At 40.5% G+C, this 13,894-nt stretch overlaps 1 protein-coding gene across 1 annotated transcript in view; it reads left to right on the top strand.

Annotated features, from left to right (window-relative positions):
- OXSR1 (oxidative stress responsive kinase 1) overlaps window positions 1-13,894 on the top strand; it is a 103,270-nt gene that overhangs the window by 41,708 nt on the left and 47,668 nt on the right. Inside the window, exon 4 of the mRNA XM_058180920.1 lies at window positions 7,119-7,260. Coding sequence (XP_058036903.1) covers window positions 7,119-7,260 — 142 coding nt within the window. The remainder of the gene's footprint in view (window positions 1-7,118; window positions 7,261-13,894) is intronic.

Raw genomic sequence — 13,894 nt, 5'->3', positions numbered from 1 at the left:
GGATTTTGGCTCTTGAAGCCCATCAAGAAGCTGTTTCAAAGTCTTGCTGGGAGGAGAGTAGAAACTGTCCTTCAGCGCAACCTTTACAATTGACAAGCAGGCTTTAGGGTTGAAAATGTGTTATCTACAATTGCATCTGAGGCAGTTGTTGATGTTTTTGGCCTTCTGACCCAATAGTTGCTGTTGTAAATACTGCCCCTGCTTTGCTTTCTTTCTAAAGCAGGAGTCCCCAAACTTGGCAGCTTTAAGACTTGTGGACTCCAACTCCCAGAATTCTCCAGCCAGTTCTGGGAGTTGAAGTCCACAAGTCTTAAAGTTGCCAAGTCTGTTCTAAAGTGATGCACAATTAGCTCTCCTGCCCCCCCACCTTTCAGAACTGAAGCCTAACTAGCAATTTTATTAATGCAAAGGTGAGCAAATGGGCCTTTTAGGGGATTTTGGAGTCAGAGGTGTAAACATTTCTCTTTTTTACAATGCTGGTTATTCACACAGCCTGTGAGAGAGAGAGAAGAGAAGAGAATAGAATAGAATAGAATAGAATAGAATAGAATAGAATAGAATTTTTTATTGGCCAAGTGTAATTGGACACACAAGGAATTTGTCTTGGTTCATATGCTCTCAGTGTACATAAAAGAAAAGATACCTTCATCAAGGTACAATATTTACAACACAATTGATGGTCAATATATCAATATAAATCATAAGGATTAGCCAGCAACAAAGTTACAGTCATAAGTGGAAAGAGATTGGTGATGGGAACAATGAGAAGATTAATAGTAGTGCAGATTTAGTAAATAGTTTGACAGTGTTGATGGAATTATTTGTTTAGCAGGGTGATGGCCTTCGGGAAAAAACTGTTCTTGTGTCTAGTTGTTCTGGTGTGCAATGCTCTATAGCGTCGTTTTGAGGGTAGGAGTTGAAACAGTTGTCCAGGATATGAGGGATCTGTAAATATTTTCACGGCCCTCTTCTTGATTCGTGCAGTATACAGGTCCTCAATGGAAGGCAGGTTGGGAGCAATTATTTTTTCTGCAGTTCTAATTATCCTCTGAAGTCTGTGTCTTTCTTGTTGGGTTGCAGAACCAAACCAGACAGTTATAGAGGTGCAAATGACAGACTCAATAATTCCTCTGTAGAACTGGATCAGCAGCTATCAACTGAATAGGCAGACAGACAGAAAAAGGGAGGGAGGGAGGAAGGAATTTTAACTGTCTTCTTTGTGGCAGCTTCAGAATATGTTCCATGCTTTGGAACCAATAATACCTTTAATTTATATATATGTACTGTAGGTCTTTGTATGTATACTAAAACCTCTCCTAAATAGCACATTTGCCACAGTTTCTGTTATTCCTCCAGCATCCTAAACTGGATGATTGAAAATATCTGGAAAAAAATATCTAGATTTAGTATTAACATATTAGCGATCCTGTTGGCAATTACTTTAGATACTTCATTTATTGTCTTTTAATACAGTACATAAATATTCACTCTAAATGGTTCTTGCCAGATTAAAACCTCTCCTCTCTCAGGCAAACTGTTTCTTTACTAGGATTTGTACGTTACTCTCATCCAGAGAGACTCAAGTCAGCTTGCATTCCCTCCTTAAGATACTTAAAATAGCAAAACTAAATTACAAAGAGCACCCATCAGCAGTAAAGAAAATTCTAAAGAAAACCAGGCACAATACCCATGCAGAGATAATGGCTGGGTTAAAAATATGTCTTCAACTCCCAGAATGCCCAGCAGCAAAGATTCTGGCTGGGGGATTCTGGGAGTTAAAAGTGTACACATTTAGAAGTGGCCAAATTGGGAAACACTGGATGGATAATCATATTCTTGCACAATAGAAGTGATGTGACTCTTTTAATGCTGATGCAAACCAGTATCTCAGCCATGGCAACTTTAACATGGATGGACATCTAACTCCCAGAATTTCTCAGCCAGAAACTTGTTGAGGAATTCCAGAAGATGAATGCCATACATCTTAAAATTGCCACGGTTGGTAATGCCTTTTTTCAAAAAACTGTTTTTTCCAGCTCCACTAAATTATTTTGAAGTTTGTAACAACTAGAAGCATGCATCAGATTCTAAGTCTGGTGTAATTGATACAATATGTTATATAAGGGGACACACTTTGCTGGCATTGTTATTTTCATCTCCCAAATAACCCTAAGGAGGAAATCAGCTACTCTTTATAGCAGCCACAAAGTACTATATACAAAGTCCTCATCTTTAACGACCATAATGGAGCAATTACAGTCATGATGGTCCTAGAGCAGATCATCCCCTGACTGAACTGATTTTTACAACCTTTTTTGCTGCTATTTTTAAGCAAACCCTGTGGTCATTACATAAACCCATTGATCCCTATTAGTTCAGTTTTTGCTGAAAACGGGGAGTAAATCTTGGTTTCTGATAAAAAAACATTGTAAATTTCAGTCATGGGACTTAGCTGTAAATGTGAGCCAGTTGCAGAACACCCAAAATACAGTCAAGTCGCCACAGAGAAGGCAGTTATTGGGATTTTGGGGCAGTCTGACATTACTTCAATCATTATGTGCTGAGGAGTTTAACGGTTATCTATACGATAAAATCGTTCAGCTTCGAGACGATCTAGACCAAAATTGTGACGATTCAGATGAGGCGTCTGAGGGTGCTCTTGGTGACATTTTCTGGGATGAGTTTGACCCTGTGGCTCCCGAGGACATGGACAGGTTGTTGGGTAGGCTGAATGCCACCACGTATTTACTGGACCCATGCCCCTCCTGGCTGGTGCTGGCCACTCAGGAGGTGACACGAGGCTGGCTCCAGGCGATTACGAGTGCCTCCTTGTTGGAGGGAGTCTTTCCGGCCGCCTTGAAAGAGGCGGTGGTGAGGCCCCTCCTCAAGAAGCCCTCCCTGGACCCGGCTGTTTTAGGTAATTATCGTCCGGTCTCCAACCTTCGCTTCGCAGCGAAGGTTGTAGAAAGTATGGTGGCATATCAGTTTCCCCTGCACCTGGATGAAACTGTCTATCTAGACCCGTTCCAGTCCGGTTTCCGGCCCGGCTACAGCACTGAGACGGCTTTGGTCGCGTTGGTGGATGATCTCTGGAGGGCCAGGGATAGGGTTGTTCCTCTGTCCTGGTCCTATTAGACCTCTCAGCGGCTTTCGATACCATCGACCATGGTATCCTGCTGCGCGGTTGGAGGGATTGGGAGTGGGAGGCACCGTTTATCGGTGGTTCTCCTCCTATCTCTCCGATCGGTCGCAGACGGTGTTGACAGGGGGCAGAGGTCGGCCCAGGCGCCTCACTTGTGGGGTGCCGCGGGGGTCGATTCTCTCGCCTTCTGTTCAACATCTATATGAAGCCGCTGGGTGAGATCATCAGTGGCTTGGTGTGAGGTACCAGCTGTCGCTGATGACACCCAGCTGTACTTTTCACACGGGCCACCCCAATGAAGCTATCGAGTGCTGTCCCGGTGTTTGGAAGCCGTCAGGTCTGGATGGGGAGAAACAGGCTCAAGCTCAATCCTTCCAAGACAGAGTGGCTGTGGATGCGGCATCCCGGTACAGTCAGCTGAGTCCTCGGCTGACTGTTGGGGCGAGTCACTGGCCCGATGGAGAGGGTGCGCAATCTGGGCGTTCTCCTGGATGAACGGCTGTCTTTTGAAGACCATTTGACGGCCGTCTCCAGGAGAGCTTTCCACCAGGTTCGCCTGGTGCACCAGTTGCGCCCCTTTCTAGACCGGGATGCCTTATGCACGGTCACTCACGCCCTCGTGACGTCTCGCCTGGATTACTGCAATGCTCTCTACATGGGGCTCCCCTTGAGGGGCATCCGGAAGCTTCAGTTAGTCCAGAATGCGGCTGCGCGGGTGATAGAGGGAGCCCCTCGTGGCTCCCGTGTTACACCTATCCTGCGCAGACTGCACTGGCTACCTGTGGCCTTCCGGGTGCGCTTCAAAGTGCTGGTGACAATCTTTAAAGCGCTCCATGGCATAGGGCCGGGCTATTTACGGGACCGCCTACTGCTACCAAATACCTCCCACCGACCCGTGCGCTCTCACAGAGAGGGACTCCTCAGGGTGCCGTCAGCTAGGCAGTGCCGTCTGGCGACACCCAGGGGAAGGGCCTTCTCTGTGGGGGCTCCCACCCTCTGGAACGAACTCCCTCCAGGACTTCGTCAACTTCCGGACCTCCGAACCTTTCGTCGCGAGCTTAAAACACACTTATTCATCTGCGCGGGACTGGATTAGATTTTAAAGTTATGGGTTTTAAGGGGTTTTTATTATTTATATTATTTTAAATTTGGGCAATAGAATAAGTTTTTTAATTGTTGTTTTTAATCTGTATTTATATGTATTTTAACTGTCTGTGAACCGCCCTGAGTCCTTAGGGAGATAGGGCGGTATATAAATTTGAAAAATAAATAAATAAATAAATAAATAAATAAATTATGTGACTGGTCATAAATCAAGGACTACCTGTGTCCTCAACTCACTTTCATACCTACTTTCGTTCCTTTAATAGAGATAATCCTCCTGTTGCGACCACAGTTGTGCCCAAAATTTATGTTGCTAAGTAAAACATTTATTAAGTGGACTTACCCCATTTTATGACTTTTCTTTCCACTGTTGTTAAGTGAATCCTGGAGTTATTAAGTTAATAACATCGTTGTTAGGTGACTCTGGCTTCCTCATTGGCTTTGCTTGTCATAAGGTTCGCAAAAGGGGAATGTCATGACCCTTAGGCACGGCAGCTGTCATAAATATGAACCGGATGTAGCATGTCTGAATTTTGATCATGTGACCATGGTCGTAAGTGTGAAAGTCACTTTTTTCAGTGCCTTTGTAATTTTGAATGGTCACTAAATGGATTGTTGTAAGTTCAGAACTACCTGTAATTGTGCGGTTTTTAGAGCTAATATACATCTTGTTTGTTTTGAGGGAGAAGTAGGTTAATTAACCTGGTCAGTGTTTTTACGAGCAAATTAATCTTTAGTGGAAAAGGTCTTAAAAGTAGTATTTCTGGAATGTAAGGCAGAAAACAATTTTAAACTGTGCAAAAATATCCCCTGTAATAGGTCTATTTTAAGTTGGCTATTCTTAGGCTGTCACTTGGGCTTAAGCAGCCATCAAGATAAATACTTTTAAATCTTAATTTTCAATAAGGCGTAGTTGAATGGATTTTAGCTGTCAGGTCACCTATAACAAGCCTGAACATGTTTCCTCCTGCACCCTATGGCTTTAATTGACTACCTCAATTCAGCCGTGGTTGCAAGTTTTCTGGGTTTTTTGTTCAGGGCTTTAATATAAAAAAAATTTAAAATAAACCAATTTTAAAGGTGATGATTCAGCTTCCAAAATCTTTCAGCAAACCTGTTCACTGTTACCAACGTTCGATTTAGGAGCAATAATGGTAGACTTATTATATCAAAATACACAGATTAGAGCTGCGGGATGTCTAAACAGTGCAAGCTGTGTTACCTTAAATGGTAGAAAAAGGTGAAAGGTTTAGTAGCTTAGTCAATGTTGCCTAATCTCTCTGCACGAGAAATTCTTAAATTTCACATTGAAAAGTTTAGGAGGATTGAGAAGGATATTTTTCTTTTTCAACCTGGAATTCCTCTAAAGCAGGGGTGTCAAACTCCAGGCCCAGGGGACAGATCCGTCCCATGGGGTGCTTAGATCTGGCTTGTGGGGCCACCCTGGAAACAGCAAAGGACCAGCCAACGGTGCTCCTGCAGCAAACATGGAGCTCAGGACTGCTGTGGAGAGCTCTCCCGAGCTCTGTTTTCACTGGCAGAGGGTTGCAGGAAGCCATTACAGCCATATTTGCTGGCAGAGTGCTCAGGCCACCACAGGCGCCCCACCAACACAAGTGAGGTCGAGCTGGCCACGCCCATTCCCCGTGCCCCCCCCCCGCCCCGAGGTCAAACACAATCCTGATGCGGCCCTCAATAAAATCAAGTTTGACACCCCTGCTCTAAAAGTTCCCTCCTCTTGTGCTGTCCAGCTGTTTGACGGTAAATGCTGTGTGAAGCCTCAACAATGCCATTTTTATATAGGGAGCACATGTTATGGATGCTCCATCAGTGGAGGATTTTAAGGAGAGATCAGACAGCCATTTGTCTGAAATGGTATGGGGTTTCCTCAGTGGTGAAATCTGAACTGGTTTACTACCAATTCGGTGGCTGCGCATGCGCTCTGTGTGCCAAACACACTGCGTGCGCGCATGCACAGTGCACACCACGCACCAAATGCGAGGTGCGCCCGTGCAGTGTACGCCAAAAGGAAGCATGGGAAAGAAGGTAAGTAGAATGGCACACGCAGGGTGTGTGTGTGTGATCAGCTGTGGCGCATGATCCTCGGAGCCTTTTTAAAAAACTTTTTTAAAGCATTTTTTTACTATCTATTCCGTAGTAAAAAAGCATTTTTTACTACCACGCAGCTCAGCTGTGATCATCGGGGCCCTTTTTTTAACCTTTTAAACACATTTTTTACAACCTATTCCTACCATTCGGGTGGGAAAAGCGAGTGAGCCGGAAAGAAGTGGAAAGTAGGCAACTGGGCGATTGGGTGGGCATGGGCCCAGGGATTTTTGCTACCGGTTCTCCAAACCACCTTCCACTATCGCTATCGGATCAGCAGAAATGGGAGCATTTCACCCCTGGGTTTCCTGCTTGAGCTGGGGGTTGGACTAGAAGACCTCCAAGGTCCCTTCCAACTCTGTTATTCTGTTAACTGAATCATAGGGCTATTAAGGGAATCCTTCTTCTTCCATTGACTTTGCTCATCAGAAGTTGGCTGAGAAGGTTGCAAATGACAACACATGCAGGACGCCATAACTAATAAATAGCAATAGCGCTTGGACTTACATTCACACTTTTCAGTGCTGTTGTAACTTCTAATGGCCGCTAAACAAGTTGAGGACTACCTGTAGTTTATAAACCACAGTTTGATTTTAGGGTTGTATGCAAGCAACCACCTGCTTCAACAAAAGTGATTAAAATCAAGACAAGGCGCAAACCTGTCGGTCTAGCAGCAGCAGTATCAAATTTGGTGTAAGTGGAGAAAAATTACCAGAAGAACCTTCTTTCTTTCGCTTAATAAAACCTTTCCTCCTTATTGACACAGGTTCTGTTTTGGATGTGATCAAGCACATTGTAGCCAAAGGAGAACATAAGAATGGAGTCCTGGATGAGCCTGTAATAGCCACAATCCTCAAGGAAGTTTTGGAAGGACTGGAGTACCTGCATAAAAATGGGCAAATCCACAGGTGGGTCTCAGATGCATGGCTTCAGATAGCTGATACTTCCATGTTTTCCCTATCAACGAAGAACCAGAGCTCTCAATTCTCAGCTGCAATCTCCCCCACTTTTTTGTCTGATGTTAATCCTTTCTTACCTGGGCATTGGCTTCTGGAAACAATGTGTTCTAGCCTTTTTTTGTTTCCTTCCTTGGTTTTTATTGTCTTTTTTGAATGGTGTTAAATGTGGTTTATCTCTTCGTGCTTATTGATGACTGAAGACATAGAATGACGTCTGCCACTAAGGAAACAGGCAAGATTTGACAGCTGCCAGGCATAGAGCCTTGTTAGTGTCTGGTTTCAAAAATGTCAGGAAGGATTTGGGGCAGCCTTTTTCCACTAACACTAGCATTAGTTGTATGAAAAGGGCAGACAATTTGTTGAGGTTGCAGCATCCTCCATCAGGTGCATCACTTTCTGATTGGCTGCCAGTTGTGGGATTCATGATTGACTTGTCAGGAAACACGTGGTCCCTTTTCATCAGATTTATGATTAGCCCCTGCATGGCTGAACCTTAATTCTGGCAAGCTTAAGGATGAGCAATGTTTAAAACTGCCTTGCAGTAGCCTCTCTCAATCTGAAAACGCTACATCAGGCCTGTCAAATTGGCGGCCCGCAGGCTGGATACAGCCCGTGCAAGCCATACCCAACCCAGCTCCGCAAAGGCAAAAAACATCGTGATACATCATGATCCGACCCGCCACACGATCGAGTTTGAACACCCCTGCCTCCTGCATGGTTTGGGTTTCCAGGAAGGCTGGGAAAATCTTGGAGCTTTGAGCTTCCTTCATTGGAAGAAGGAAAGTGATGGTTTAAACCAGGGGTCTCCAACCTTGGCAACTTTAAGACTTGTGGATTTCAACTCCCAATTCTGGGAATTGAAGTCCACAAGTCTTAAAGTTGCCAAGTTTGTAGACCCCTGGTTTAAAACAATATTTCTCAACCTCAGCAGCTTTAAAATGCTTGGACTCCAACTTCCTCTCCTCCTTTCAAGCAAGAGAACCTGTACCATTTCAGACAAATGGTTGTCCAATCTCTTCTTATGAACCTCCAGTGTTGGAGCTCCCATAGCTTCTGGAGACAAGTCGTTCCACTGATTAATTGAGGGGTCCTTGGTGCTCACTGAGCTTGCTTGTTCTCTTGCAGACATTTCATTACCCACACTAGGTAACATCATCAGTGTTATAGTAGGGAGTGCAGTTTGCTGTCAGTGTATATTCTATGTAGTGGCTTGCCATCAGTGTTGATGCCTCAGAGGCTTTTTGGTTGGGCTCTTGGATCTTTGGCAGTTTCTTGACTGGGATATTATTTACTTGACTGTTGGTCTAATGTTAACCTTGGAGTTAATTTATGCTGATCTGGGTGCTGATGGCTGGTGGAGAGGGCCTTTTGGTTTATTTGCTTTTGGGATCATAAAAGGAGAAATCCAGGACGAATAAAATGGGCCAAGAGAAGATTAAGACACCAGAACACAGACCTTCACTTGTGCTCTCTTGACGTTGATTTAAGACCACAACATGCTGAAACTGAATTGAAACCTGGTGTTGATTGACAGCTCTGCTGTTGCCAATTAAATGAAATCTAAATTGGCACAGTTAAATCACTTAATGTGATTATGAGGTTTAGAGGGACAAGGGATCACTTCTTTTCAAGCTGTGACCCTACAGCAGCAGGTTTTCCTGTTAGGTCAGGACCACAGTCTTCATCTCAGCTCTGAATTCCTTCTTTTCTTTTTTTGGAGTTGAACATTGAGCCCCTGTAACAGAATAACAGACTAACAAAGTTGGAAGGGACCTTGAAGGTCATCTAGTCCAACCCCCTGTTCAAACAGGAAACCATACACCATTTCACAAAAATGGTTGTTCAATCTCCTTAAAACTTCCAGGGTTGAAGCACTCACAACTTCTGGAAACAAGTCATTCCACTGATTAATTGTTCTCACTGTCAGGAAATTTCGTTTTAATTCCAAGTTGTTTCTCTCCTTGATTAGTTTCCAATATGTTGCTTCTTATACTGCCTTCAAGTGCTTTGGAAAATAGATTTGATCCCCTCTTCTTTGTGCCCCTGAGATATTGGAAAACTGCTATCATGTCTCCCCTACTCCTTTTTTCACCAAATTGGGCATACCCAATTCCTGCAACCGTTCTTCATAGGTTTCAGCCTCCAGTCCCTTAATTATCTTTGTTGCTCTTCTCTGCACAATTTCCAGAGTCTCAACATCTTTTTTACATTGTGGCGACCAAAGCTGAATGCAGTATTCCAAGTGTGGCCTTACCAAGGCATTAAAAAGTGGTATTAACACTTCACGTGATCTTGATTCTATCCCTCTGTATCTACAGCTCAGAACTGTGTTGGCTTTCTTGGCAGATGCGGCACACTGCTGGCTCACATTTAAGTGTCCACTAGGAGTGAAATCCTTTTCACAGTTACTACTTTTGAGCCAAGTATCACCTGTACTATACCAGTGCATTTGGGTTTTCTTGCCTAAACATAGAACCTTACTTTTTTCACCATTGAATTTCATTTTGCTAAGCAGGGCCCAGTTTTCAAGTCTGTCAAGATCCTTTTGGATCCTGAGCTTGTCTTTGGAATGTTGGCTGTTCCTGCCAAAAAAGGAACCAGCATTGTATTCCTTAGAGAAGCTTCAAAGATACACCCCAAGGGATGCCTCTTTAAAATATCACAGAAGTTGAGAAAGTCTGTCTTGAAAGTGTCCAATCAGCAAGGAGACCATTTTCACCAACAGTTCTAAGCCAACAACAGATTCTAACCCCACTTTGTGGAACAAGCCATAATGTCTTTTTTTTTTTTTAGGGCAAATTTTTTTTATTTTCCATAATAGTTCCCACAGTTTAACCAGTGTACAATACAATCACTTATACAACAATCGATCCTATACTCAAATTATGCTCAATCCGGGCTGCTCGACCGCCACTCCCTCCCTTAATCCTTTCTACCCTTCTCATCCTTCTTCAACTTTCCCCACCATCCTTCTCCTCGCTTTCCTACTTCCCCTCCTCTTCCCCACTTCTCACTACCATCCTTTCTAACCCTCTATCTTCTCCTTTTTCTTCTCCTCCTATCCTTTCTTCTCCCTCCCTTCTTTCCTACCTACCTACCTGCCTACCTACTTTCTTCCTTCTTTACTCCTCTTTCCTTACACTTTCCCTTCGGGAGTGGTTACCGAGCAGTCCCAACTTTACACCATTCCACCTTGTTTAATTCTACCATTATTCCTGTACAATGGCAATCAATCAATTTATAATCTTCCCTTCCCTCCCCATTTCCCCGAGACTTCCCAGAACAGAATACAGGGTATTGTAACTAACAAACATAATCTAAAATATAACATAAAACATATTCCATTTCACACCATCACACTATCAATTCCCTTCTTTCTTAAACTAATACATAGCAATTCCTAACTTCACTCAAAAACTAATTGATATTTTTTAATCTGATACTTATTTTGAATATAATCAATCCACTTTCTCCATTCCAAAATATATTTTTCTTGTGTACAGTCTTTCAAGTAGGCAGAAATTTTTGCCATTTCTGCTAAATTTGATACTTTACTAATCCATTCTCCAATTGTAGGTAAGTCTTCTTTCTTCCAATATTGTGCAATCAATAGTCTTGCAGCAGTTATTAAATTCAAAATCAGTTTTGTCTCTATAACAGTACAATCTGGAATTATTCCTAATAAAAAAAAACTGTGGAACAAACTTGATCTTCTTTTTCAAAATGTTCTGCATAATCCACCATATTTTAATCCAAAAGGCTTTAACTTTTTTGCAAGTCCACCATATATGATAATAGGTAGCATCCTCACAATCACATCTCCAACATTTTGCTTTCACATTTGGATACATACATGACAGTTTTTTAGGATCTAAATGCCATCTATAAAACATTTTATAAAATTTTCTCTTAAATTTTGTGCTTGCGTGAATTTAACATTCCTCACCCAAATTTTTTCCCATGTTTCTAACATTATAGGTTGTTGAAAATTTTGTGCCCATTTTACCATACAATCTTTAACCAACTCCATTTCTGAATCAATTTCAACCAATACATTATATAATCTCTTTATATGCTGTTGACCTTGATCTTTTATTTGTTTTACCAAATTATCATCACTTTGCCTTATACCAATTTTCTGATCTATTTTCCATCTAGATTGCAATTGTCCATACTGGAACCATGTATAATTTCTCCTTCATCCTCAATTTCTCCCTAGATTTTAACTGTAATTCCCCTTTTTCCATAGTCAAAAGCTCTTTGTAAGTGATAACCTCCATTTTTTGTAATATATTTATATTCTCTATCATATGTCTGGGGATAGTCCATATTGGTATCTTTCCATCTAATTTATATTGATATTTTTTCCAAACCCTAAACAATGCACTTCTGACCATATTATTCTTAAATGTCTTATCAATTTTCTTGTCATATATTACATATGCATGCCATCCATATAACAAACCATAATCTTCTATATTCAAAATCCTTTCCTCTGTTAAATTAATCCAATCAGAGATTAAAGCTAAAACAACTGCATCATAGTACAATTTCAAGTTAGGCATTTTTAAACCCCCTCTATCCCTAACATCTTGCATTATTTTTAACTTTATTCTCGGTTTTTTACCCTTCCATACAAAATTATTAATCCCTTTTTGCCATTCTTGTAAATTTGCATCTTTCTTCAATATTGGAATCATTTGAAACAAAAATAACAATCTAGGCAAAACATTAATTTTTATAGCTGCCACTCTTCCCAACAATGATAATTGTAACTTCTTCCAATTCTCCATTTCTTTAATTACTTTTCCCCATAATACCTCATAATTATTTTTATATAATTTTACATTCGATGTTGTAATATATACTTCTAGGTATTTAACCTTTTTAACTACTTCATATCCAGTTATTCTTTCTAGTTCTTCCCTCTGATGTGTATTCATATTTTTAATTATCATTTTTGTCTTCTGTTGATTCACTTTAAACCCAGATACCTTACTATACTGATCAATTGTCTCCTTTAGATATACAGCTGAATGTATTGGTTGAGATAAAGAAACAACCAGATCATCTGCAAACGCTCTTAATTTATAATCTTGATTTTTAATTCTAATTCCTTTTATTCGATCTAAACCACGATATTACTCAATAATATTTCCAAAGTTAGAATGAATAATAATGGTGACAAGGGACATCCTTGTCTAGTCCCTTTCTCAATCTTGAAAGATTCTGTTAATCCACCATTTACTATTATTTGAGCTGTTTGCTTTTGATATATAGCCTTAATTGCTTGAATAAAATAATCCCCAAATTGCATTTTTTCTATTACTTTAAACAAAAACTGCCAATCCAATCTATCAAAAGCTTTTTCCGCATCCAAAAAGAGGAATGCTGCTGAGACCTGGCTGTTTCTTTCCAAATATTCAAGTAAATTTACAATTTGTCTCATATTATATCTCATCTGTCTCCCCTTAATAAATCCTGTTTGATCATTATGAATTAATTGAGTCATCAGTGGCATCAATCTATTCGCTAATATCTTAGCAAATATCTTATAATCAATATTTAAAAGCGATATTGGCCTATAATTCTCTGGTTTAACACCATCTCGATCTTCTTTAGGTATTAATGAAATAAAAGCTGTCCTCCACGAGGGAGGAGCTTCTCCTCCCCTTTGTATTCTGTTAAATAACTCCTTAAGTGGTACAATCATCTCATTTTGTAAATTTTTATAAGTAGTTGTCAAACCATCTGTATCTGGTGCTTTATTCGCTTTAAGCTGCTTAATTGCAAACACTATTTCCTCTGAAGAGATTAATTGATTCAACTCTTCCCTTTGATCTACTGTAATTTCTAAAATACCATGGTCCTGTAAATATCTATCTATATCTTTATCATTAATCACATCTCTAGAATATAACTTAATATAATATTCTAAAAAAGCTTTTTTAATCAAATTTTGCTGATATACTTCCTTACCTCTATATTCTATTTTATCAATTATACATTGTTTCTGTTTCTTTCTTAATAAGTATGCTAACCACCTTCCAGGTTTATTAGAATTATTAAACAAATTGTGTTTTGCATATTGTAGATTAGTCGCCACCTGATCTGCCATTAACATATTAAATTGACCTCTTAATATATCTATTGACTCTTTTATTTTACTATCTCCTGGATTACATACCAATAACTGCTCCTTCCTTTTAATTTCCTCTTCTAATTCTTTTCGCCTTTTGTGCAATCTATTTCTATATTTATTATTCATATCTAATAAAATTCCCCTCATATATGCCTTGCTGGTGTCCCAAACTATCTCTATAGGTGTCCCTTTATCCATATTCAAAGAAAAAAATTCCTTCATTAGAATTTTACATTCATTTACATTTTGTTCATATTTAAACAAGTTCTCATTCATCCTCCACGACCTCCTGGCCTCTTTTTCCCGATCTAGCTCAATCCAAACCGGACTATGATCAGACAAAGTTCTAGAACAAATTTTGGTCTTCTTCACTCTGAAAAACAAATCATTAGTAATTAAAATAAAATCGATCCTAGAAAAGGATTGATGTCTGTCAGAAAA

The sequence above is a fragment of the Ahaetulla prasina genome, chromosome 4, assembly GCF_028640845.1.
Source record: "Ahaetulla prasina isolate Xishuangbanna chromosome 4, ASM2864084v1, whole genome shotgun sequence".
In the NCBI taxonomy this organism is placed as follows: domain Eukaryota; kingdom Metazoa; phylum Chordata; class Lepidosauria; order Squamata; family Colubridae; genus Ahaetulla; species Ahaetulla prasina.
The sequence above is the reverse complement of the archived record's forward strand: the minus strand, read 5'-3'. Positions and strand labels throughout refer to the sequence as shown.